Here is a 27,557-nt window from a genome sequence, read left to right as displayed (position 1 = left end):
AGTTCTTTTTGTCTTGTGCCCCCACTCTAACCGTTCTTCAGTCTTCTGAGTAGTGGACACATCATTTCTTTCATGACATCCTTGAATTTTTCCTCTGGCACCTCCAAATTCTTATTTGTACGCCAGAGCATGCTGAACTTCCATAATAGCATTTATCACAGACTGTGTTGTCATTTCCCACTGTCAATATCTGTCTTCTTCAAATAGATGACAAACTCACTGATGCAAGAGCCATGCTATTTCACCTTAAATCTGTGACACTTAATACCAAGCCTGGCAGGGAGTAAACACTCAGTAAATACTTCATGAAGGATGGGAATGCACGCTCAGATGAAATAAGGCCATTTAAGCACACAAGATTATCAAAGACCATCATGAATGAAAGAAAATAAGCCTATTGTTTATACTTGTACTGAATACCTATTAAACCATGTACCAAGTTGACAATATAATCACTGTTTAAAGGTTACCTTTTTATAAAGCATAACTCGAACAAACTGTCAAGATGAAATGGCTAAAATCCGTAGTTCTGTGCTTAAGACAGACAAATACACTTAAGATATTACATTTTAAAAGATAAAGTTTATTACCAGGGCACCTGGGTAGCTCAGTCGGTTAAGCGCCCGACTGTGATTTAGGCTCAAGTCATGATCTCCCCGTTTGTGAGTTCGAGCCCCATATTGGGCTCTGTCCTGACAGTGTGAAGCCTGCTTGGGATCGTCTCTCTCTTCCTCTCTCTCTGCCTTCTTGTGCTCTGTCTCTCAAAATAAATAAATAAAAACTTTTTAAAAAGATAGTTTATTACCATAATAATTTCTTGACATGTTTATTACAAATTACAAACTACTTATAAAGACATTCATTTGCAGTGAAATGGCATTATTTAAATCTTCACTTGTCTCAGTGGAAAAATGGCCTCTAAGTGTTATAGGCCTTACATTCAGTCTTTGATAGATTGAGCCAAGAATATAGCAGATAGCTGTTACTTCTACATATACATTCTCCGTATGTAAGATATTTGCTATAGATTCATGGCAATTAGAAGATACAAAGTTGGGGGCACCTGGGTGTCTCAATCGGTTAAGCATCCGACTTCGGCTCAGGTAATGCTCTCGCAGTCCGTGAGTTCGAGTCCCGCATCGGCCTCTGTGCTGGCGGCTCAGAGCCCAGAGCCTGCTTCGGATCCTCTGTCTCCGTCCCTCTCTGCCCCTCCCCTACTCATGCTCTGTCTCTCTCTCTCTCTCTCTCTCCCTCTCTCTCTCTCTCTCTCAAAAGTAAATGAACACTAAAAAAAATAATAATAATACAAAGTTGGATATCATCTTACAAAACAAATTCTCTGTAACATTAATAACCAATATTCTATTTTGATTTCCAAAATCAAAATGTGATATCAATGGATTTAGAAGTAACACTATCCTGACTACAATTTTGAAAATTAAAGGTGCTAGCCAACATATCCTTTGTTTAGCAATTAATAATAATCACAAGTTCAATTTAATCATGAAAAAAGCAATCTGTGCTCATAAAATCAAAATACTATCTTGGCCATGAGTTTTGATTCACATTTTAAATATAGATTTTCCAGTATATAGGCATTATCACTTGCCCAAAAAAATAATCTAAGCTAGCTAAACTACTAAATATAAAAATGTGAGGGGCATCTGGGTGGCTCAGTTGGTTAAGCATCTGACTTTAGCTCAGGTCATGATCTCACAGTTTGTGGGTTCAAGCCCTGCATCGGGCTCTGTGCTGCCAGCTCAGAGCCTGGAGCCTGCTTTGGATTCTGTGTCTCCCTCTCTCTCTGCCTCTCACCATCTCTCTCTCAAAAATGAATAATATTAAAAAATTAAAATATGTATGTATATAAATGTGAAATATATTAAAACAATGTATGTAGATAGAAAATTTAATAAGCACTGAACTTGTACTTGAAGAGGTTGTTTATTTTTGTTTTGTTCTGTTTTGAATGTATACAATCTAATAGCCCACTTGGGTGGAGTCGGCTCTAGTTTCTCTAGCTAGAAATCTGGCTTTGCGGCACCTACTGAGATCTTGACTAGGAACACATGGAGATGCTGTGGAAGGTAGGATGGAGGATAAGATATTGCCGAGAGTGTCATGTTTCTTCCACCTGGAATGGTAATCGCTGGGTTCTGCATTTAGAAATGCATCTATACAGATATCTTCAGCCATACATACTTTAACGGTATGAATCTTAGCCATATCAGCTCTCTCCTTACAGTTGACATTGGCATAACAAAGGCAATAAAATTTGTTGGAAAATTCCTGCAGGTCTTCAAGTGTGGGTTTCCCATGCACTGTGTAGTTTCCACTTTTCTCAAGTTGAATAGTAAAACTGACTGGGTTCAGGTGAAGATAGTCGCTTGAATTCCAATTTTTCCTTGCACACACTCCTCGCTCCTGGCAAAGCACTTGGTTACACATTTTGGCTGCTAGGGTGACATTGATTAAGTAAGGATTCAACGTATTCTTCATGTAACTGTCAAGCTCTGTGCAAGATTGCTGTAAAATTATAAGAAGGTTAGAATATCAAGGGACAAGTTAGCTCAGACGTGGATTAATTCACTGTGTAAGCGGTTTCTAAGGAAACATGATAAAACAAGAGCCAGCAAGAGGTAGGAAATAGTTTATCTTTTTTACCCTCTCGAGCGAGATTGTGCCAACTGTTTTTGTACTTTTGTAGGTAAGTTTCACGTGCCATTTCATGTCGCTGAATAACTGACCAGTCGAACCTTAACTTTAACCTAGCCTTGGACTTCTTCAATAATTCAGAAACTAATGGGGCAGGATGGCAGAGCAAGTGGTCAGAAAATGGTCTCTGAGGCCCCTCTTCCCTGACTGGTCACAGTTCTATTAATGACTAGCTGTATGACCTCGGGACTCTCTCAAGCTTTCTAAGTCTTGGTTTCCTATCAATCAACAAGTCAATTAACCTGGCTATGCTTCAGCTTCATCATTTGTAAAATAAGGATAATTATAGCAGGTACCTCATATGGTTGTTGTGAAGATGGAAACATACAATGTATATGAAAGTGCTTAGCATGAGGCCCAGTATATGTCATTGGTTAGCCCTGAATAAATTATAAATAGATATAATAAGATTCATATTTGTGGGACAAGTTTAAACAGAATGAGAAAGAGAGGTTTCTCAACTGCTAACTCAAAACAACTAAACGGGTTCAACTGAGTATACTTTATATTAAATGTTACGGGTGAATTATGACAGCTCTTTTACAAATATACGTATTTGTCAGAGCACGCGTGATGAGTAATGAAAATGATTCATCTCAAGACTGGTGCGTTCTAAAACTGGGACACTGTCTTTTTAAAAACACAGAAGATAGTCACTTTCTTTCATGATCCGCAGTTTCGTCGAGTGAGCTGGCTATGCCAGTCCCCAGCAGACCAAAGGAAGTGGTGGTGGTAGGTCAGAAGGCGAGTCGAAGAATCTTGGCAGCTTCCATTTGAATCTATTTCTTGTTATCTTCCTTGAGATGATGCCATAGATGGTAGGAAGAATAGGGTCTTCCAAGAATGTCTATACCCTATTGCCTTGGATACTGTGATTATTACCGCACATGACAAAAGGAACATTACAGACATGACTCACAGATAAGCGTATGAACCTTGAGGGGCACCTGGGTGGCTCAGTAGGTTAAGTGTCCGGCTTTGGCTTAGGTCATGATCTCACGGTTTGTGAGTTCAAGCCTCTTGTGAGCTCTCTGTTGTCAGCATAGAGCCCACTTTGGATCCTCTGTCTCCCTCTTTCTTTGCTCCTCCCCTGCTCATGTGCTCACTCTCTCTCTCCTTCTCTCTCTCTCTCTCTCTCAAAAATAAACATTAAGAAAAAAAAGAGGGGCGCATGGGTGGCTCAGTCGGTTGGGCGGCCGACTTCGGCTCAGGTCATGATCTCGCGGTCCGTGAGTTCGGTCCCGCGTTGGGCTCTGTGCTGACGGCTCGGAGCCTGGAGCCTGTTTCAGATTCTGTGTCTCCCTCTCTCTGACCCTCCCTGGTTCATGCTCTGTCTCAAAAATAAATAAACGTTAAAAAAAAATTTAAAAAAAAAAAAAAGAAAAGAAAAGAAAAAAAAGAGTATGGACCTCAAGATGGAGAGATTATCCCGAGTTATCTGGATGGGCTCAATCTAATCAATGAGTCCTTAAAAATGTAGAAAATTTTCCAGTGGGGATTAAAAAAATGAGATGGAAGAAAGAGAACAAATTCCAAGGTAAAGGAGACTCAACCCAGCATTGCTGGCTTTGCAGATAGAGGACAGGGTCAAGAGCTAAAGAATGTAGTGGCCTCTAGAAACTGGAAATGACCCTTAGCCATAGCCAGCCAGAAATAGACATCTCCTTGCTGCAACCATGAGGAAATGAATTCTACCAACAGCCCCAATGAGCAAGTGAGGCTCCTCCCCTAGAAAGGAATGCAACCCTACAAACATTTGGATTTTAGCCCCTTCAGATCCATGCTGGACTTTTGACCTATAGAACTGTAGCATAATAATTCTCTCCTGTTTAAACCAAGCATGTTGTCACTATTATGGCAGCAATAGAAAACCTCTTCTTAATCCTAGTTTTGCATGGTGTTTAGAATAAAATTCAACTTCTTCCAACTTATATACAGCCTGGTGTGAGGTAACCCTTCCTTCCTCTCGAGCGCCCCTCCCTTACCCACTCTGCCTTAGGCATACTAGTTGTTTCATAAGCATGGCACATTCGTTTCAAACTGCACTTACTCGTCCCCCCTGCTTGGAGTGCTCTTTCCTCTAATGTTTAGCACGGTCACTTAATCTTGTCGATCAGACTGCAGCTTTAATTGAAACTCAGACACCTTTCCTATCTACTTACATCTATTTTAATTCTCTCCATAGTACTTATCACATCAAATATTTTTCTTGTTTGTGTATGGTTTCTATCCCTCCAACTTTAATATAAGCTCCATGATTGCAGACACTTTGTCAAAATTCTTCAACACTGTATCCCCAGGGCCAAGATATAGGAGAATTTACAGAGTTCAGAAAACGGTCTGGGTGACCTAAGAGACCAGAGCTGGGCAAAAAGAGGAGTGAAGGATGAGAACGATTTGAGAATCATTTGCGCACACAAGATGTAGTCTTTGGAAGGATCTAAAACTAGCTTTCTAAAAGATAGGACCTGGTTTTTAGAGTTTGTCAATATCCATGGTGCAAACACATATACCATGGCCAATTTTAAGCTATCAACCTGAAATCACTGAGTGAAGAATTGGGAATCAAGCATACAGAATGGAAGTATGGTGAAGAGAAGCACACTGGTACATACCTTTTCTGCTTATACAGATGCAACAGACGTACATAACCTCAACAGGATGGATGATAATAAAGTGAAGTACGTAACTGATACATTTTGAGTATTTGTTACTTTTGTTTTTAATGTAATTAATTTCATTCTAAGTCTTTATAATTTAATTTTTAATAATGATTGTGTTTAACAATCAGTTCACAAAATTTCTGAATATTTAACAATCAGGTCTCATGAGCTGGGACCAGTAGGAGCTGCCTGGCACACCACTGGATCTAACAAAATGGAATAGAAGGAAATAGTTTGCTTACATCGAATAACAATCGTTTTAAGTCACTTTTAGTCATTAAACCTGCAATTACCAGTTTCTCCAGTTGCCAGTGAATCAGAGGAAATAAGACAAGTAATCCATGATTCTATTGACTACAAATGGCATAGAAAAAAAGCGGAAGTAATGATAGAACTAACATTCAGAATCATTCAAAATAATCATAAATTGGGGAAAGTAGCAGAAATACATAAAACAAAGTCCACAGGGGATAATTTCAAGGCAGTGTCATTAGGTAAAAATAACCATATTTAAGTTGAAGAACTGTCCCTGTATGACTAAAACTGAAGATGATCTGACAGTCATGTAGAACAATGTAAATCTAATATTAAAGTGCAATAAAAAAAAACCAGGGGTGACAATTAAATAGTATGTCACACCATACTAATAATTGGGGAATGCCTGATTCATTCCTCATCGGATTAAGGGTGGAGTTCTCAGTTCTCAAAAAAAAAAAAAATGTAAGTAGTATGGAGAATTTATAAGTGATTCCATCATAGAATTAATAAGATCCTTGAGAAAAGAGTTTAAAGGTTTCAGAAACAGTGACTGAAAATTACAATATATTCAGGAAAATTATAATTTTTAAATAATTTTCTGACATGAACTATTTGCAAAAGGGACATATACCTTTCTCCAAACTTATATTTTATGTTATTTCTCTTTATGGGTGATCAAGTCAGAGATAACAGAGTTCTACCACGTAGGTAGAAACGTTCAGATTACCTTGAAAGATTCTCATAAAGGTGACTACTATTGAGTACTTTTATAAATGAAGTAACAATATAACGAGTCTATCTGAAGGACAAAAGATCAAAAGGTCTCTTCTGGTCTTAGAGTGCCGTATAAAGTCTCTTCTCTGTAGATCCTAGGAGAAGACCCTGGGTCGTGAACTTCATGGGATGTTCTCCCTGGCACCTACATGGCTAGTATTTCCACATCTGTTAGAGAAGAAAAAGTTCAGCTCCAATTCAGCAGTGTCCAGACGACAGCTTTACTCCTGTTTTGACTCAAGAGGATTGAAGAGGTGGGGGAGAAAGACCTGCTACAGAGAATTAAACGAAGTTGAAAATAAAGGAAGCGGGAAAAGGATTAGGTGATGACAGTTAAAGGCTTTTTGAACTAAAGAAATGCATTAGGAGAAAATGAATACAATTCATCTATACTGAACAAAAATAGACATGTTTTTCCTAATGGAACAAGTTTTACTCAGAACTTTACCTAAAATAGACAATACTAAATATAACCTGTGGAAAATAAGACTTCCTTTTCCTCTCCCTTAGAGGAGTTTCGAACAATTTGGTAATATTTCTAAAAAGTAATTCCCAATTGCCTATGCACCCTCTTGCCACTCCCGGCTCTTTCCTCTCTGCCCAACCCCCACCAAACCATTTTACTAAAGTCTTTCCCATCTCAGAGGCAACTCCTTCAAGCCAAAAGCCTGGGAGTCATCTTAACCACTTCTCTTATCTGTCCTTGTCACCTGATCCCTCAGTCAATCCTCTCTGTTCTACTGTTAGGTTATATTTAAAACACATGCCAGCACCTGTGGTGCAAGCCATCAACAACCTGCTCTCCCTTCTCCCTCTCCTGCCCCGCTACCATCAATCTTCAACTCAGCTAAGTAAGAAATGTTTGCCAGAGATTGCAACTCTTCTGCTCAAACCTCCTAGTGGCCTTCCATCTCAGAGTAAAAGCCACATAGTGGCCTAGGAAGCCCTATATCCAACGCTCTGCCTCTCACTTGACCACACCTCTTACCTCTGTCTTCCTTGCTCACTGCACTCCAGTCACACTGACCTCCTGGGCCTTCCTTGGCAAGCACATTCCAGCCTGAAGGTTATTGCACTTACCACGCCCAGGCATCCAGAGACTTGGTCCCTGATTTCCATCAGATCTCTGCTCCAACAGCACCTCATCAGACTGCCCCATAACACCATTTTATCTCTCTGTATCCTGCCTACACTGCTTCATTGCTCTTTATTATGTTTATCACTACCTGATGTATCCTCTCTATGTTGTATATCCACTTGTGAGGATGCAGCTCCATGGTGAAGGGAGTTTGCTTCGTTCTCTACTATATTTTTAGCACCTAAACAATTATCTGGCATTAATCATAAGAGATGTTCAATAACCCAAGGGTCAGCAAAAGTATTCTGTAAAGGGACAGACAGTAAATAGTTTGGCGTTTTGAATGATACAGTCTTTGCCATAGCTCTTCAATTATTTATTGGCACTGCAAAAGCAGCCATAACACGTAAACTAAGGAGCATGACTATGTTCTAATATTTCGGCGTTTTGAATGATACAGTCTCTGCCATAGCTCTTCAATTATTTATTGGCACTGCAAAAGCAGCCATAACACCTAAACTAAGGAGCATGACTACGTTCTAATAAAACTTTACTGATAACGCACTAAAATTTAAATCTTGCATAATTTTCATCTCTTATAAATACTGTTCCTTTGGGGCTTTTTTCCCCCATCCATTTAAAAAGGTTAAAATCAGGGGTGTCTGGGTGGCTCAGTCAGTTAAGTGTCCAACTTCAGCCTAGATCATGATCTCACTGTTTGTGGGTCCTGAGCTGTCAGCACAGAGCCTGGAGCCTGCTTCAAATTCTGTGTCTCCATCTCTCTCTGCCCCTCCCCATTCATGCTCTGTCTCTCTCTCTCTCTCTCTCTCTCAAAAATAAACATTTAAAAAATTAATAATGACGGGGGGAGCACTCAGGTGGCTCAGTCGGTTGAGCATCCAACTTCAGCCCAGGTCATGATCTCATGGTTTGTGAGCTCAAGCCCTATGTCGAGCTCTGTGCAGACAGCTCAGAGTCTGGAGCCTGCTTCAGATTCTGTGTCTCCCTCTCTCTCTGCCCCTCCCCTGCTTGCACTCTGTCTCTATCAAAAAATAAACATTAAAAAAAATTTTTTTAATTAATAATGGGGATAGATGGTGGAGCAGCATGGAGACCCTGAGACTGTCTTGTCCCTGAAATGCAGCCAGATCAGCACCAAACCATTTTGAACACCTAGGAAATTGATCTGAGGATTAATACAAAAAATTGCATAACTTGAGCCACAGAACTTGACAAAAAGAGAAAAATATTTTTTTACTTTATTTTTTATTTTAAAATTTTTTATTCCATTTCATTCTCTTTATTTCATTTTATTTTATTATATAATTTTTTTAATTTTTAAATTTTTTCTTACCTTTTCTTCCTTTTCTTTCCCTTTTTTCTCTATTCTATCAAGATTTTTTTCAATAAGCAGACCAAAACTCACCCAGAATCTAGTTTCCTTTATTTGATTTTTTTGTTTTGTTTTTAATTATTTAATTTTAATTTTATTTTATTTTTTCCTTCCTCCAAAATGACAAAATGAAGGAATTCACCCCACAAGAAAGACAAGGAAGAAATGAGAGCCAGGGACTTAATCAACACAGATATAAGCAAGATATCTGAACTAGAATTTAGAACCATGATAATAAGAATACTAGCTAGGGTTGAAAAAAAGCATAGACTCCCCTTCTGTGGAGATAAATAAAATCTAGTCGGGACAAAATTAAAAATGCTATAACTGAGATGCAATCTCAAATGGATGCCACAACAACAAAGATGGACTAAGCAGAGCAGTGAATCATAGATTTACAGGATAGAATTATGGAGAATAAAGATGTAGGAAAAAAGAGGGAAACAAGGGCAAAAGATCACGATACAAAACTTAGAGAACTCAGTGACTTATTAAAAAGGAATAACGTCTGAATCATAGGAATCGCAAAAGATAAAGAGAGAGAAAAAGGGCAGAAGGTTTATGTGAACAAATTATAGTAGAAAACTTTCCTAATCTGGGGAAGAACACAGACATCAAAATCCAAGAAGCACAGAGAACTCCCATTAGATTCAACAAAAACTGACCATCACCAAGGCATATCACAGTCAAATTCACAAAATACACAGACAAGGAAAGAATTATGAACAGTGCGGGGGGGGGGGGACACCTTAACCTATAAGGGAAGACAGATCAGGTGTGCATCAGACCTATCCACAGAAACTTGCAATCCAGAAAGGAATGTCAAGATATATTCAACAAGCTGAATTGGAAAAGTATGCAGCCAAGAATATTTCCTTTATCCTTTATCCAGGAAGGCTGTCACTGAAAACAGAAGGAGAAATAAAGAGTTTCCCAGACAAACAAAAACTAAAGGGGTTCATGATCACTCAACCAGACCTGCAAGAAATTTTAAGGGGGATGCTTTGCGTGGAGAAAAGACAAAACAAAACAAAAAAGACCAAAATCAACAAAGACTAGAAAGGACCAGACAACATCACCAGAAACACCAACTCAACAGGCAACACAATGGCTTTCAGTACTCACTCTGTCAATGGACTAAACGGTCCAATCAAAAGACACAGAGTATTAGAATGGATAAGAAAACAAGACCCATCTATATGTTGCTTACAAAAGACTGATTTTAGACCTAAAGACACCTGCAGATTGAAACTAAGAGGATGGAGAACCATCTATTATGCTAATGGTCATCAAAAGAAAGCTGGAGTAGCCATACTTCTATGAGACCAAGTAGGTTTTAAAATAAAGACTGACAAGAGATGAAGAAGGGCATTTTATCATAATTAAGGGGTCTATTCACCAAAAATATCTAATAATTGTAAATATTTATGCCCCCAATGGGAAGCACCCAAATAAGTAAATCAATTAATCATAAACATAAAGAAACTCATTGATAATAATACCATAATAGTAGAGGCCTTCAACATCCCACTTACAGCAACAAACAGATCATCTAAGCATAAAATCAACAATGAAACTCTGAATGACTCTGAATGACACACTGGACTGGATGGACTTAACAGATATATTCAGGACATTCCATAATAAAGAACAAAATACGAATTCATCTCGAGTGCACATGGAACATTCTCCAGAATAGACACATAGTGGGTCACAAATCAGCCCTCAACAAGTACAAAAAGATTGAGATCATACCTTGCATATTTTCAGAACACAATGCTTTGAAACTTGAAAGCAACCACAGGAAAAAATTTGGAAAGACCATGAATACTTGGAGGTTAAAGAACATCCTACTAAAGAATGAATGGGTTAACCAAGAAATTGAAGAGGAAATTTAAAAGTACATGGAAGCCAATGAAAATGAAAACATGACAGCAAAGGGATGTCTGGGATGTAGCAAAGGCAGTCATAAGAGGGAAGTATATAGCAATCCAGGCCTTCCTAAAATAGGAAGAAAGTTCTCAAATACACAAACTAATCTTACACCTAAAAGAGCTGGAAAAATAACAGCAAATAAATCCCAAAACCAGCAGAAGAAGGGAAATAATAAAGATTAGAGCAGAAATCAATGATATCAAAAAACAAAATTAAACAAAACAATAGAATAGATCAATGAAACCAGGAGCTGGTTCTTTGAAAGAATTAACAAAATTGATAAACCACTAGCCAGTATAATCAAAAAGAAAAAGGAAAAGACCCAAATAAATAAAATCACACAGGAAAGAGGAGAGATCACAACCAACACTGCAGAAATACAAACAATAACAAAAGAATATTATGAGCAATTATATGTCAACAAATTAGGCAATCTGGGAGAAACAGATAATTTCCTAGAAACATAAACTACCAAAACTGAAACAGGAATAAATAGAAAATTTGAGCTGACCCATAGCCAGTAAAGAAATTGAATCAGTAATCAAAAATCTCCCAACAGGGGCACCTGGGTGGCTCAGTAGGTTGAGCGTCTGACTTCAGCTCAGGCGATGATCTCGCAGTTTGTGAGATCAAGCCCCGTGTCAGGCTCTGTGCTGACAGCTCAGAGCCTGGAGCCTGCTTCGGATTCTGTGTCTCCTTCGCTCTCTGCCCCTCCCCCACTTGTGCTTTGTATCTCTCTATCAAAAATAAATAAATGTATAAAAAATTTTTTTTAAATCTCCCAACAAACAAGAGTCCAGAGCTGGATGGCTTTCCAGGGGAATTGTACCAAATATTTAAAGAAGAGTTAGCACCTTTTCTTTTGAAGATTTTCCAAAAAATAGAAATGGAAGAAAAACTTCCAGACCCATTCTATGAGACCAGCATTATCTTGATTCCAAAACCAGACAAAGACCCCATTAAAAAGGGGAATTACAAACCAATTTCCAGGATGAACATGGATTTGACAATTCTCAACAATATACTAGCAAACCAGATCCAACAATACATTAAAAGAATTACTCACCACAATCAAATGGGATTTATTCCTAGGATGCAGGCCTGGTTCAATATCCACAAATCAGTCAATGCAATACATCACATTAATTAAAGAAAGGATAAGAACCTCATGATCCTCTCAATAGATGCTGAAAAAGCACTTGACATAATACAGCAACCTTTCTTGATAAAAAGCCTCAAGAAAGTATGGCTAGAAGGATCATACCTCAAGATCATAAAGGCCATATATGAAAGACCCATCGCTAATATCATCCTCAATGGGGAAAAACTGAGAGCTTTCCTCCTAAGGTCAGGAACATGACAAGGATGTCCACTCTCACCACTGTTATTCAACACAATGTTGGAAGTCCTAGCTTTAGCAATCAGATAACACAAAGAAATAAAAGTCATCCAAATTGGCCAGGAGGAAGTCCAACTTTCACTCTTTGCAGATGACATGATATTGATGTGGAAAACCCAAAAGATTCTACCAAAAAACTGCTAGAACTGATACATGAATTCAGCAAAGTTGCAGGATATAAAATCAACGTACAGAAATAGGTTGCATTTCTATGCACCAATGATGAAGCAACAGAAAGAAATCAAGGAATCAATACCATTTACAATTGCACCAAAAAACAAAAAATACTTAGGAACAAACCTAACCAAAGGGGTGAAAAATCTATACACTGAAAACTGTAGAAAGCTTATGAAAGAAATCAAAGAAGACACCAAAAATGGAAAACGTTCCATGTTCATGGATTGGAAGAACAAATATTGTTAAAATGCTGATACTACCCAAAACAATCTACATATTCAATGCCATCCCTATCAAAATAACACCAGCATTCTTCACAGAGCTAGAACAAACAATCCTAAAATTTGTATGGAACCAGAAAAGACCCTGAATTAGCCAAAGCAATCCTGAAAAAGGAAACTAAGCTGGAGGTATCACAATTCTGGACTTAAAGATGTATTACAAAGCTGTAATCATCCAGACAGTATGGTATGGCACAAGAACAGACACAAATATCAATGGAACAGAATAGAGAACCCATAAATGGACCAACAACTGTATATCTTTGACAAAACAAGAAAGAATACCCTTTGGAAAAAAGGGTCTCTTTAGCAAATGGTGTTGGGAAAACTGGCCAGCGACATGCAGAAGAATGAACCTGGACCACTTCTTACACCATACACAAAAATAAACTCAAAATGAATGAAAGACCTAAATGTAATACAGGAAGCCATCAAAATCCTAGAGGAGAAAACAGGCAACAACCTCTTTGACCTTGGCTGCAGCAACTTCTTACTTGACATGTCTCCAGAGGCAAGGGAAACAAAAGCAAAAAATGAACTATTGGGACCTTATCAAGAGAAAAAGCTTCTGCACAGCGAAGGACACAATCAGCAAAACTAAAAGGCAACTGACAGAATGGGAGAAGATATTTGCAAATGACATACCAGACTAAGGGTTAGTATCCAAAATCTATAAGGAACTTACAAACTCAACATCCAAAAACCAGATAATCCAATGAATAAATGGGCAAAAGACATGAATAGACAATTTTCCAAAGAAGACATCCAGATGGCTAACAGACACATGAAAAAATGCTCAACATCACCCATCATCAGGGAAATACAAATCAAAACCACAATGAGATACCACCTTACACCTGTCAGAATGGCTAAAATGAACAACTCAGGCAACAACGGATGTTGGGGAGAATGCAGAGAGAGAGGAACTATTTTGCAATGCTGGTGGGAATACAAACTGGTGCAAAACTCTGGAAAACAGTATGGAGGTTCCTCAAAATATTAAAAATAGAACTATTCTCTTACCTAGCAATTTCACTATTAGGTATTTACCCAAAGGATACAGGAGTGCTCTTTCAAAGGGGTACATGCACCCCAATGTTTATATCACCACTATCAACAATGCCCAAAGTATGGAAAGAGCCCAAATGTCCATCAACTAATGAATGGATAAAGAGGAGTGGTGTATATATATACAATGGAATATTATTTGGCAATCAAAAAGAATGAAATCTTGCCATTTGCAACAATGTGGATGGAGTGAGAGTGTATTATGCTAAGCGAAATAAGTTAGAGAAGGACAAGTATCATATTTCAGTCATATGTGGAATTTAAGATACAAAACAGATTAACATAAGGGAAGGGAAGCAAAAATAATATAAAAACAGGGAAACAAACCATAAGAGACTCTTCAATACAAAGAACAAACTGAGGGTTGCTGGAGGGGGTGTTGAGTGGGGGAGTGGGCTAAATGGGCAATAGGCATTAAGGAGGACACTTGTTGAGATGAGTACGAGGTGTTACATGAATCACTAAATTCTATTCCTAAAATCATTATTACACTATATGTTAACTAACTTGGATTTAAATTTTAAAAAATAAATGATAAAAAAAGGAAAATATAGTTGAGTGTAAAGAAAAACATTTAAGTCACCTCAGGGCGCCTGGGCGGCTCAGTCAGTTGAGCTACCAACTTCAGCTCAGGTCACAATCTCACGGTTTGTGAGTTTGAGCCCTGCATCGGGCTCTGTGCTGACAGCTCAGAGCCTGGAGCCTGCTTCTGATTCTGTGTCTTCCTCTCTCTCTGCGCCTCCCCCACTCATGCTCTGTCTCTCTCTGTCTCAGAAATAAACATTAATATATATATATGCATATATATATATATATATATATATAAGTCACCTATACTTGTAAACATTTTGCTTCCTGTATCTTCACACTTTTCTTTTTGCGGGGCATAGAAACATTTTCTTTCTATTAAATTTTGCATAGTCTTCAGAAAAAAAATAATAAAAATAAAAAGGTAAAAATCATTCTTGGCCCTTGAGCTGTACAAAAGCAAGTACTAGGTCAGAGTTGGTCCATGGTCATCATCTGCTGACCCCTGTAATAAACTGCCATTGAATGACTAAATGAGGAAGTAAAGTAAGTGCCTAATAAACTGGAATGAATGAATGAATGAACTGACTATTCTTTCATTGACTAGTTCATAGGTTTTTTTGAGGAGAGAGATGTCACAGTACAATGCAGAAAAACACACTATGTCAGAAAACTGAGACTGTAGTCCTGTTTTTGCTACTTACTAGGCAGATAGCCTAGAGAACTTGAATAAATTTCACTGAATTTCTGTTTCCTCACTGGAAAACAGGTACAATGCTTTCTGCCATATAACATAACCACGCAAATGAAGGATAGTTTGATGCAACCAGTATTAATTGAGCACCCATTACTATGTGCCAAGCATAGTACTGATTTCATGATTCAGTACCACCACGATTCTCAAGAACATTAGAAGTAGAAATGTTTTCATCGATTTCCTATCAATTAAACTTACCACATTTTGGCTGAAATTGAGACTTCCCCATATTATCATTCCAGAGACACCCAGAGAAACAGTTTCACCGATTGTATTCACGAGGTCACCCTGGCAAAGTGACAGAAAGAGTTAACAGAAATAAAATAGAAATGTTATGCATAGGACAGTAACATCAAAGCAATAATTTAAATATTTTCCCCACTATTTATTTCTATCTTTCATGCCACCACTACCCTACTATAACAAAAATAGATTTTTCTGTTATTATTTTAATTGCTTATTGACAAAAGGGCAGACCCATGAAATAAAAAGAAAGGGAACTGAATTACTACATCGTCTGTGCTATCTAGTTTTTTCATTGTTGCTAAGATATTATATGATTACACTAAAATGAAATATATTCTTATTTTGCATTCACATAATAATGCAGAACTACCACCTGTGTGCATATTCCTAAAGGATATTTAAAGCCAAATTTCACTCCCTTCAAAAATAATGTTGAATTCCCTAAACACCATTTGTGAACACTGATTCATAGCCCTTACACCTTGATTTACTCACCTCAGAAAGATATTTTAAATCCAAGTCAGTAAAAACTGGACGGGTATAGACAAAAACCGGAAGTGGCTGTTTAGCACTGGATACTTTAGAAACCCGAATGGCTTCCTGAACACGATTACGGACAAAGAGAGAGGCATTTGGAGAAGATTTGAATTTGCTATTCAAATAAATGGATGGGAAAAGGGCCGTGCTTTCATTCCACAACCAGTTGAGCTCATCATTTCTTTTATATTCTACATCAGGGCAACTTCCATCGTAACTGGGGTTCTTAATATTATGATTGTAACAATCAGGAAAAAGATAGTAACCCCATAAATAATTTGGCCGAAGGGATTTTCCCAATTTTAAAGTCTTTAGCATGAAACACTTTCCTGCGTTTTCAAAATCTACTTTGGCTCTCTCGGCTGCTTCTGTGTCATTAAGTTGTACATGTTGATGCTGAACCAATTCAATAGACAGACGCTTGTAAATATCTTTAGGTTTCCAGTTTCTTGCCCAGATAGGCCTCCAGTTTTCCCAGTCAATGACAGCCAAGCCCACACCTTCTGTTTCTATGTAATGGGAAATGTCATTCTTGGCTTTGTGCAAGTGCTTTTGTAGGGATCCCAACTGAGGGATTCCTCCGTGTATACTTTGGCCAGTCTTTTCACTTATGTGAGGATAGTAACCAAGTCTATCAGCATAAAATAATGTAATGGCTTGTCCAGTGGCACTTTTTAGGGGGCTTCCTGTTATAGAGAAAAGGCTGAGATCTAGCTGCACATTAAACTGTGTAGCACAACGTTCAGTTGGGACATTCCAGCCCCAGAGGAAAGAAATAGTTGGGATTAAAGGGGGTGCTGTGAAATCCTGAGTCAAGCAACACGGAATCAGAAGGAAGGTAAACACTGCCTGTGTTGCTCCACTGGACTCCACAAAGCTCCTAAAGAAGATACGCTTGAACATGAGCATTCCCATTGCAGAGATGAATGACTATGAAAATTTCTTCCTACGCACTTTGGCTTATCCAATATTTCATGCAAGATATAAGCACAGAAAAGAGATAGTGGAATGAAGCCACACTGATGGATAAAGACGTATAGTGATCATGTTACTTTTAAATATTACTCTTCTTGCTTCGTGTTTCAAGAATGTTTTGCAAGTTGTTTCATCTATAACTGAAAAAAAAAAAAGAAAATATAGAATATATTGTTACCTGATGTTTCTGTATCAGAGACTGAAACTTTACCAAGCTTTTAACATTAAGTGCAGGAGTATAATTCAATTTTTGAAGATGGAGGGCTCTTGTGTTTGAGTCAATAAAGTTACTTTCTCTTCTGTAGGATACAAATCCTGTAATAGCTGACATTCGTCTCATCTACCCTGATCATTACTGAGCCTACAGAGAAGTGAATGTGGCTGTTTTTATTTTGCCTTCCTACTTGTACAGAATGCTGTGTCAAGCAATATCTTAGCAAAAGCCTGTTAAATAAAAATTAATTTCAGTTGAACTTCTCATTTGGGTTTGTTATTTCTTGAAAGACCACTTTATAGTGGCAGGTCAAAAATTGAAAACAACCTTTCATTGAATCATGAGATTTCTTTTTTTTTTTTTTTTTTCCTGAACGGGGGCAGGTAGAGTCACTTCTGCCAGACGTAATAGATCAAAAGTGTGCTTGAAACTATTGAATTAACCAAAATCTCCTACTGAGGAACAAATTTAAGTGTTATTTGGAATAGTGCTCCATCATATCTCAAAGTAAATTGAATAGAGGAGGAGTTAAGATGGTGGGGAAATAGGGGGACTGGGATTTCCTCTCAAACACAGTTGTATTGAGGTCAGATCACTTGGAACACCCAGAAAATCCATCTGTGGAGTGGCAGAAGGATCTCCACAGGTGTTGGGAGACAGCTTGGTGGGATCGAGGTGTATGTGAACAAGGGGAGATAAAAAGGTGTAGGCATGGAGTGCAGGACCCCCTTCTGTGGAGAGAAAAAGGGAGAGGAAGACAGAAACTATGGAATTGCATTATTGTGTTAGTACAAGAGAAAGTAAATTGAGTAAAAGGTTAAATAAAAGACGTACATATTCATAGACATCTGTGTACACACACACAATTTATGTGTAGGTACAAAAATAAGTAAATTTTTTTATGAAACAAATTTAACTCTTCTTCATACATCTCTGGACAAAGCCTAGGGGCACAGAACTGGAGAAGACCTGGGTTAGCATCTAGAAAACATCTGTTATTTAGAGCATCTAGTAGGGACGTAACACAGGAATCTCATCTCCCTAGAAAAATCTTACCTGACTTAACTCCAGATAATTAGCATCTCTCCACTAGTATGTATAAGGCTTGTTCTCAATTTATACTTATGAGATTGCTTCTCAAGTGTCCTACTTGCTCATTGTCTGAATAATTGCCCTTTTAAAGCACTCCTGCTAAGCCTTTGATATCCCCCTAATTCCTAACAGTAATATTTACCCAGAAGTCCTTTCATAGGCCAACCACCAAACTTGTCTTCAGTAGTGTCCAGGCCAGAAGCCTGTTGGTTTTAATGTCTTCCTAAAGCATTGGCAAGTATTTAACATTCCTTTAAAAAATCATTTTGTCTTAGAATAAATTTAAAAGCTCAAGATTTGACTACACCCCAAATCCTATTTAATTAATTCTTATTCTTGCTGTAAAGAAATTTTATCACTGGAACACATGCTAGCTAAACCTTTGAGCCAGGAATGTTTTATCTGAGAATTAGTCCAAAATTATTTTGTAATGAAAACTATGTAGGTAGGTACAGACACTTACAGTATATTATTAACCACTATGTATTGTGGCATTTGTGACATGAGAAAATATTAAAAGCAACTTCAATCCCCAATGATGAGATGCTTAAATAAATATGGGATTTTTTTAAAATTTTTTAATGTTTATTTTTGAGAGAGAGAGAGAGAGAGAGAGAGCTCAAGCAGGGGAAGGGCAGAGAGAGAGGGAGACCCAGAATCCGAAGCAGGCTCCAGGCTCTGAGCTGTCAGCACAGAGTCCAATACAAGGCTCCAAGTCACAAGCTATGAGATCATGACCTGAGCCAAAGTAGGACGCTTAACCGACTGAGCCACCAAGGCGCCCCTACATATTTTTGATCTTCTAACTTTCTTTCATTCAACTACCATATAGTTTTTCAAGTAAAAACTAGGAGAGAAAAAAATTTAATGCCAGAATCTTGCCAGAACAGATTTGAAGCTCAGCTTCTCTTTAGTGGAAAGAGAAAAAGAACCATCCGCCTTCTTACTGTTTATTCGCTAGGATGCTTGTTCAAGGGGTTCTTGTTTTACTTTTTGAAGGACTTAGTAGTTGGAATTTTTGAGGTAAGGAGAAGAAAGTCACAGACAGAAAAAATCAAACAAAACAGCTACATTTCTTGGCTTAATTGTAAGATCTGCTCTTCCACAACAAATGCTTTATTTCCAGAACAAATGCTTTGTTTCTAGAAAATCATAATTAATAGATGTAGAAGTCAGCCACAGGGCTGTCTTTGGACACCTCTTGTCTGATATTCTTATTTACTTTTTTTAGTAGGCTACAAGCCCAACTCGGGTCTTAAACTCATGACACTGAGACCAAGATCTGAGCTGAGATCAAGAGCCAGACATTTAACTGACTGAGCCACTCAGACAGCCCAAGAACTGAATTTGGATACAATTCTCTTACTATTAAAATTATTATAGATTTTGAATATAAATTATTATTATAAATATAAAGGTGAAAAGTCAGAAATGTGGACAAATACTGATAAAGCCAAGATTATAACTTCAGTGAAAGCAAATGAGAACTGAAGGGAGGGGAAAAGATGGAGAGCCCCACGGTTTAAGATGTCTTTCCACGGCACCTCCTCACTCCCCATTACCCTACTGTCCCCAGAACAACTGAACATGACACATGCATTGTGACAATACTCATCAAATAGCCCCTAGCCTCAGGATGCTAAAGGTAACTTTAATGTATCTAAATTACCTCCATAAATACTTTGGAAATCATTCTTTAACATGAAAAGTACAAAGCAAAACTTCGAGTTAGCTCCCAGCCCCAAATTTATTCTTTTTGTAGCCTTTGTATACTAATTACATTTCATAGGCTGTGTATCATTTCTGAAGTTCTACTTGGTCTCTAATTTCAACTCAAAGGCTGACTTGTACCTCCAGTTACAAGTTATAGTAATCTAAGCTGAGTTCTGAGCAAACTTAAGAGACCAACATAACATCCCCCAAGCAGAAAAATCCATGTGCAGTTTTCTTCTCTTGCAGCAAAAATTTATTCATGCTTTCAGCAAAGAAAGGCGCCTTCAAGCAAGATTTTTTTTCTAGGAAATTTCTTACTAAGCTATGTCTAATAAATCACTTGGCCAGAAATAGATATGATGATTCACTTGATGAAACAAGAGAAGTTCATACTAGTTTTGGAGGCATTCAATCAACTCCTTCTTCCCCTTTCCCTTTATTAGTATTAGTATTAGTGTTTTCAGTATTATCATTATTATTCTTGTCCTTTGGTTCCTTCTGCTATTTTTGTCTTAACTTTGTCAGTGTCTCCCACAGATAATTTTTGCACAGGCTGGAGCTCCTCAAGGCTAAAGAAATTACTCATTCTTGGGGCCCCTACCTGGCTCAGTTGGTGGAACACATGACTCTTGATCTTGGGGTTGTAAATTTGAGCATCACATTGGGTATAGAGATTACTTGACAATAAAATCTTCTAAAAAACAAAGAAAAAGAAATTGCTCATTCTTTTTTTAGTTTTTTAAATTTTTTTAATGTTTATTTATTTTTTGAGAGAGAGAAAGAGTGTTAGCAGGGGAGGGGCAGAGAGAAGGAGACAGAGGATCCGAAGCAGGCTTCAAGCTCTGAGCTGTCAGCACAGAGCCCGACATGGGGCCCGAGCCCACGAACTGTGAGATCATGATCTGAGCTAGAAGTCGGACGGTTAACCGACTGGGCCACCCAGGCGCCCCAGAAATTGTTCATTCTTAGTCCATTTATCCACTACTAAGCACTAAGTGTCAAACTACCTCTACTAAAGAGGTAGTTTTAAAAACAGGCACATTACAGAACTTCTAATTCTTTTTCACAGACACTTTATAGGGCTATGCAGTGGAAAGAAAAACAGACAACTTATTTTTGAAGCAAAATTTTAAAATTTTCCTCTGAAATGTCAGCAGGTCAGAAATTGCTCCAGAAAAACCTAAATACTCTTCACTATTCAGCATGTTGGGTAAGAAAAAGGAACTCTTCACCCAGTCAATTAAGGAACGACTTAATCTCAGTGCACCTGGGTATCAGTCTGTTAAGCATCCGACTTCAGCTCAGGTCATGATCTTATGGTTCATGGGTTCAAGCCCCACATCAGGCTCTATGCAGACAACTCAGATCCTGGAGCCTGCTTTGGATTCTGGCTCTCACTCTCCCTCTGTCTCTCCCCTACTCATAATCTGTCTGTCTGTCTCTCTCTCAAAAATAAATAAACCTTTAAAAAGGAAAGACTTGGGGCTCCTGGGTGGCTCCGTTGGTTAAGCATCTGATTTCAGCTCGGGTCATGATCTCACTGTTCATGAGTTCAAGCCCCACATCAGGCTCCAGGCTGACAGCTCAGAGCCTGGAGCCTGCTTCACATTCTGTGTCTCCCTCTCTCTCTGCTCCTCCCCTGCTCTTGCTCTGTCTCTCATTCTCTCTCTCTCTCTCAAAAATAAATAAACATTAAATTTTTTTTTAAAAAAGGAAAGACTTAATGTTTTAAGATGTTGTGTGATGGAGGGAGGAGGACCTGTGTGTGTGTGTTGAATCCCAGAAAATTCAAGTGCCTTATAGCAACAAAAAGGATTGGTAAGGATGGAAAATTTATGTAAAAATGCCATAAATCTTTTATTAACATTTGAAATGAGTTTAAGAACCCAATGGTAAAACAAGTCCTAACTGCAGTTGTTTTGACTGTTAAGCATTTGTTTGAATTAATGAAAGATTTCCCGTAGTCTAGTATAGATGAAGAATGAACTGGTTTCAAGGAAGTACAGCATCTACTGGAAAAGTAATTTCTCCTTACAAAATTAAAATGAATTAGCATTTATGTTTTCAAAGTGATAGAGAAAGCCATGTTTGACATTTGTTACTTATAGGAAAACACTAGTTTCCTGAAGCCTGCTCCTTTCCCGAGGGTGGGAAGGGAGAGGGGAGAAGAGTAAAAAAGAGAGCCAAATAAATAACAAAATCTCTCAAAAGCAGTTCCCCAAATCAAATTTTATTTAATTGGTATAGTAAAACATAGAGATATAATTTATACATGTTCATTTTATGCGATAAAAGTCTGTCCTGTTGAGCCATGATATAATTAGAAAGTAATACATCTCAGAAGCCAGAAAACCACAGCATGATTAAGCATGAATTCTAAATGTTGAAGCGTTAAGCAAGTTATATTGATATGTTATAAAAGATATTAATATTTCAGCTTTGAAGATGCAAGATAGCTTAATACCAAAAGTGTTTAATTGAAAATAAGAAAGTAATTCATCTTATTCTAAGAAGAAAATTCCTTTGGAAAGAACATGAATGGACCTATAATGACATTCTGTGTCCAAAATATCTTTGTAGACCCCAGAGACCTTATGAAAGAATGTATACAATGTACCCTTAATTGTAAGATTAGGTTGTTGTTCAAATTTCCAAGCCACTTAATTGATACTCAATAGATACATACATGAGCTCGTTAATTAAATAAATAAATTTGATATACTCTGAATTTCAATAAACTCAAAATTACGGCCAACGGGGACACTTTAAAATGAAGATGTTCAAACAAAAATCAAAATGTATCATCCAGAATTTACAAAGCCAGCAAAGAAAATACCAGAGCAGTAAGAGAAAGAGACCTCAGTATCGAACTAGACTCAATTCCAAATACAACAAGAAAAAGTGGGACTTTACGGCCATGGAGCAAAATGGGGGGGGGGGGGGGGGGGGGCGGTGGATGGAAAATTACTGAGGGAACATCTGGGGTAAGGGAAGATTTTGGCTAAACTGACCTAACAGGATTCTTGCTAAAGGCAGACCAGGGTGATCAGGCATCACCTGGAGGATAGTAGAAACTAGGAGACCTAATCAGATATCCCAGGTGACCAGATGTGAAGGATGGGAATTCTTGCTAAACTGACTTAACAGGATTCTTACTAGAACTAGCTTCTACAGGGAAGGATGCAGAAACTCAGCAGCGTTTGAGACTTAGTCAAAAAGAGAGTTCAATGAGCATGATTATCATAGTCAAGAGAGAATCTTTGTCAGTCCCCACTACTCTGCATGCTTGATGAGTTAATCATTTAATTAAGTAAATGAACTCAATGTACTTGGAATCTCAGTAAATTCAAAATTATGGCTTATGGTACCACTTTAAAATGAAAATGTTCAAACAAAAAATGAAGCATAGCATCCAGAAGCCACAGAGTTCAAACATTACTCAGAAGACAATTATGTCTTCTATAGCCAAGCATGAGGCACTGACACACCCAGATATGACTGAAATTAAGTACTGGAATAATTGAATAAAGTCTTAAAGAGTCTCTAAATTCTAGAGGCTGGTTAAAACACAATAGCTTTGCTAGAGATCCTCTCCGCAATGCCACTTGCCAGGCCCCAGACTGAGCTTGGTAATGCCTGACATGCCATCAACCCAATATCCCACCATCATAAACCTGGGACCAGCCCTAGTTCCCTGTAATTGCAATGTCTCGGCTGCCTAGCAAAATAGGCAAAAGGCCTTAGTACCAATCAAGTCAAAGTTTAGGAGTACCAAGTACCTCTGTGATTACTGGTGACTCGCGCAATGAAGTTCACAAAGGTATCCTAGCTACAACGTGAGCTATGAGTTCACATTTGGTCTTCTGTTAGCAGTAACCAATGTTTCTCTTCCTGGACCAGTCAAATGACTTTTGGGTTTTATTTCTCTGAATTGTCAAAGTTATAGTTACTAAATCTACACATGGGATTATATCAAAGAACCAAGTGGCCACTATGGTCTAATACGATTTAGTATACGTGCTGCCGAAGTGAGCGCTATAGTCTAACACAAACAGCTGACAGCTGTGCGGACAGCTCAGAGCCTGTTGCCTGCTTCTGGTTCTGTGTCTCCCTCTCTCTCTGTTCCTCCCCTGCTCACACTCTGTCTCTCGCCCTCTCAAAAGTAAATAAACATTAAAATTTTTTTTTAAAAAAGGAACAAGATACGAGCTCAGTTTCAGAAGACAATATGACAATTATTTTCCTTCTTATCAATTTAAGATATTTGGCACCTAGTGAGATAGCAGGCTCCTAATAAAAACATTAAAAAAAATTTTTTTTAATTCATACATTCACTTTTAACTTTTTTCTTTCTATCTTAACAGAGTCTTTCATCTGCCAATGGGACCAGAAGGCCAGTGACACCCACAGCCAAGGGGTTAAGGAGCCCAGATCCAGAAAAAGGATTGAGACGTTGTTTCCGCTTTTAGCTCTACTATGCGAGAGCTGGAAGATTCACATTATTCAATCTTTAGGTATTAACTCTTGAAAGATATACTGGTAATACCTAGATCAATCTCACTCCCTATGAAGTAGTTTTTACAGGAAGCTTGTAAAATCTAGACTTGCATATTATTTCTGCTGGACTACCTATGTTATGAAATTTTGCTTATTATGGTTCATTTGCATTTACCCCAAACTATAAGAAACACAGCTGTAGTCCGGTGTGGAGACAGTTGTTTTTGACTTACAGCAACCAGAAAAGCCAGTATATATAATTAGATTAGGAGTATCGCTAGAAAAATTTAGGGATTGTGAATTCCTAGTCCTAGAATGCCAAAGAAATGTTTACTGTGGATATTGAAATTTTTAGATGATACGGAGAAGTTTGGGGGTGTAACAGGACTCTACCTCTCCTCGAAAGAATGTAAAAAATGACAGAAGGTAAGAGGAAGAGTCATAGCAGCAAAATTTACTTCAAATTTTAGAAACTCCGTGAAAGTTGTCCTTACAATGATATCGGCCCCTTATCTTCACCTATAGGTTGGGAGGCTGCTGCCACTTGGCCTCAGAGGAGATCACATGCTTCTAGTTCAAGGAAATAGGGAAGCTCAGATAACGCCTCCACACTGAGGCCACCCGTGGCCAAAGCATAATTACAAAAACGCACGGCAGAACAAAGGCTAAAACATCACCTAAGCAGTCCTGTGCATTTTAGGAGAGTAGTTGTGAACATGATTATCCAAGAAAGTGATGTTGGGTAAGCCTATTCCTCACATGTTTTTCCCAAAGTGCAGGCCACAGACTATTAGTGGGCCATAAAACTGATTTAATTGGTTGTAATGAGCACGTTTCTAAAAATAAATAAATAAATAAGTGAAACAGACTAGAGTGGAATGACTGGGGTAGGATAGAATAGGGCAGGTCAGAATAGGAATCACCAGAATACCATCATCACACGTAGAAGGATATTATTTTATGAACCGTTTTCCATCCGTTATATACTTACATATGTGTACACTGGGTCTCAGTAGAAAGTGTACTTTTTACTGTGGAATGGATCAAGCCACTCTGATAGCAAAAGCTTTGGAGTCTGACACACTTGGGTTTTGAATACCAAGAACAGGCCCTTTCTTATTAAGTGGCCTTGGTCAAGTTCTCCGATCTCATTAATTTAATCTCTTCAGCAACCAGAAAAGAATCCAATCTGTCTGAAGACTCCTCAAAGAAACGTTTATAAGTGACTAAACTACCATGAAGTCTCCCATGTACATGTAAAAATATTAACTAAGGTTTGTATGTTTTTCTCCCGTTAATCTGTCTTTTGTCAGTTCAATTTATAGGCTCCAGGCATAGAATCTAACAGGGTAAAGGCAATTTCTTGTTCCTCCCTGAGACCTGACACATAGTAAATACCAAAAAAAAAAAAAAAAAAAAAGTAAGTTGTTCCTGTTATTATTAATATTATCCCTTGCCCCCACCCTCTTCTATATGAAAGGCGGGGAAAAGCATGACAAAAGGAGGCAAAGTCCAAGGTCTATTTAATGATTCATAGACCTTTCAACATGAAAGCTTCTCTAGGAAACTGAAAAAAAAGTTATTTTTTACTCTAAATATGTGAGCATTATGGAATTGTTCTGGTTGGTGGAAGTGAGACACTCAACAAATTCATACCACAGTGGAGCCACATCCGATGACGTGGCCGTGCCTTGCCAATGGCATTCATCAGCAGCCAGCACATTCTGCGAGGGAACCTGCATGAGAAAGTCTCCCGGATCATGACTCTACCAGCAGATCAACTGGCGCTGGCCGTTACTGTGCCTTGCATGAATTCGCCTGTGATCGCTTCTTGGCATCTTGTGGAGGAGTCCACTCGGAAAGCAACCTATTCAAGCTCAGCCTTCAAACTCCTCCCTCAGCCCGATGGAAATATTTTTCTACCTTGTCAAACGTCATTTATCCGGACCGTTTAAATTGGATGAGTGGAATAAGTAAGTGACACAAGAATAAGTGACGTTTAAAACAAAGAATAGCAAAACCAATTATTAGCGTAGAATGCAGACACCTCCACAACGTTTGCTGGTTATGCATCAGTTTGGCCAAACCAGCTAGCTCTGCTTCCACTTCACAGAAGAGGAGGCAGATCGGGTCCCAGAACTCAAAGAAGCAATAGTTAATTAACAAATTATTACTCAGCATCAAATTTCTTTTGGCTGTTAGCATGTTTACCACATCTAGGAGAATACGAGTAATCATTAATAACCATTACTGCTGTCGTTACGAAAATAAACAAACACATCTAGTACATCCCATATATCAAAATGTGTGACAGGTGCTCTCCGAAAAGAAAAATTAGCTGCAAAGTCAACCTTGTAATGCCATTATAAGGATTCATTAATATTTATAGTTCTTTCTGTCCCCCTACACTAGTCCATGAAAACCTGAGCACATTTACCCTTGAAAATGAGAAGAGCAGGCAGCAGTTGTACTTCTTCACCGAGAACCGAGGAGAGCACAGAAGTGCCCTAGGATTCTCACCTGAGACAAGGGAAACAGGAAATCAGAGTGACTGGCAACGAAGGATCTGGCTACTTTATGACGGGATGGGAGTGTCCCTGAGACTCACCTCCTGGAAGACGGCACAAGAAAAAATGGAATTCTGAGAGAATGGGGAAAACAGAATTTCGGCACCAGAAATTCTGCTTCAGAATTTTTGAAGAGTTGTGACCAACTCTGAGGTTGGGGGATGGGCCAAGTGTGAGGTCGGGGGATGGTGACAAGATCTTTATGAAACCTACTCTTTTGCTGAAAAAAAACCAAACACACACAAAACAAACAGATAACGAGATAACTTCAAAGATTCAGAAAGAAACTTCCAAGGCACAGGTTCACTTGTCAACATAATTAAAGGGCAGTGAGTCTCTTGAGGTTGAATATAATTAGTACTTTAGTTACTCAATGAATGTTTATAATTTTGAGGGAAAAAATACTGTTTTTATTTATTTGTTAATATTTTTAAATTATTTTAATGTTTATTTTTGAGAGAGAAGCAGAGCATGAGCGGGAGAGGGGTAGAGAGAGAGGGAGACACAGAATCCAAAGCAGGCTCCAGGCTCTGAGCTGTCAGCACAGAGCCGGACGCGGGGCTCGAACCCATGAACCGCGACATCATGACCTGAGCTGAAGTCGGATGCTTAACTGACTGAGCCACCCAGGTGCCCCCCAAAATACTGTTTTTATTCAATTGAGTATGGCTCATTTGTTTTTAATTCCTA

At 38.3% G+C, this 27,557-nt stretch overlaps 1 protein-coding gene across 2 annotated transcripts; it reads right to left on the bottom strand.

Annotated features, from left to right (window-relative positions):
- Positions 1-1,925: 1,925 nt before the first annotated feature.
- Positions 1,926-26,940, bottom strand: SPAM1 (sperm adhesion molecule 1). Of its 2 annotated transcripts, none has more exons than XM_049641769.1 (4): positions 26,821-26,940; positions 15,768-16,924; positions 15,225-15,314; positions 1,926-2,526 (listed from the first exon to the last, which is right to left on the bottom strand). In XM_049641769.1, exons 2-4 carry the CDS (start codon positions 16,722-16,724, stop codon positions 1,981-1,983), a joined length of 1,593 nt encoding a protein of 530 aa, XP_049497726.1. In that variant the 5' UTR covers positions 16,725-16,924; positions 26,821-26,940; the 3' UTR covers positions 1,926-1,980. The 2 variants fall into 2 exon arrangements, with proteins under 2 accessions (XP_049497726.1, XP_049497727.1); XM_049641770.1 differs by having other exon boundaries at positions 26,738-26,822.
- Between the last annotated feature and the right edge of the window lie 617 nt (positions 26,941-27,557).

The sequence above is a fragment of the Panthera uncia genome, chromosome A2 (assembly GCF_023721935.1).
Source record: "Panthera uncia isolate 11264 chromosome A2, Puncia_PCG_1.0, whole genome shotgun sequence".
Lineage (NCBI taxonomy): Eukaryota > Metazoa > Chordata > Mammalia > Carnivora > Felidae > Panthera > Panthera uncia.
Note: the sequence above shows the minus strand (reverse complement) of the source record. Positions and strands in the feature narration are given on the sequence as shown.

What these genes read in the sequence shown, in the direction of transcription:
- SPAM1 (XM_049641769.1), bottom strand. Translation starts at nt 16,724, where the DNA reads ATGGGAATGCTCATGTTCAAGCGTATCTTCTTTAGGAGCTTTGTGGAG. An exon ending in ATTTAAAATATCTTTCTGAG is followed by an intron (nt 15,315 to 15,767) that starts GTGAGTAAATCA and finishes TCACTTTGCCAG; the next exon opens with GGTGACCTCGTGAATACAAT. An exon ending in TCAATTTCAGCCAAAATGTG is followed by an intron (nt 2,527 to 15,224) that starts GTAAGTTTAATT and finishes ATAATTTTACAG; the next exon opens with CAATCTTGCACAGAGCTTGA.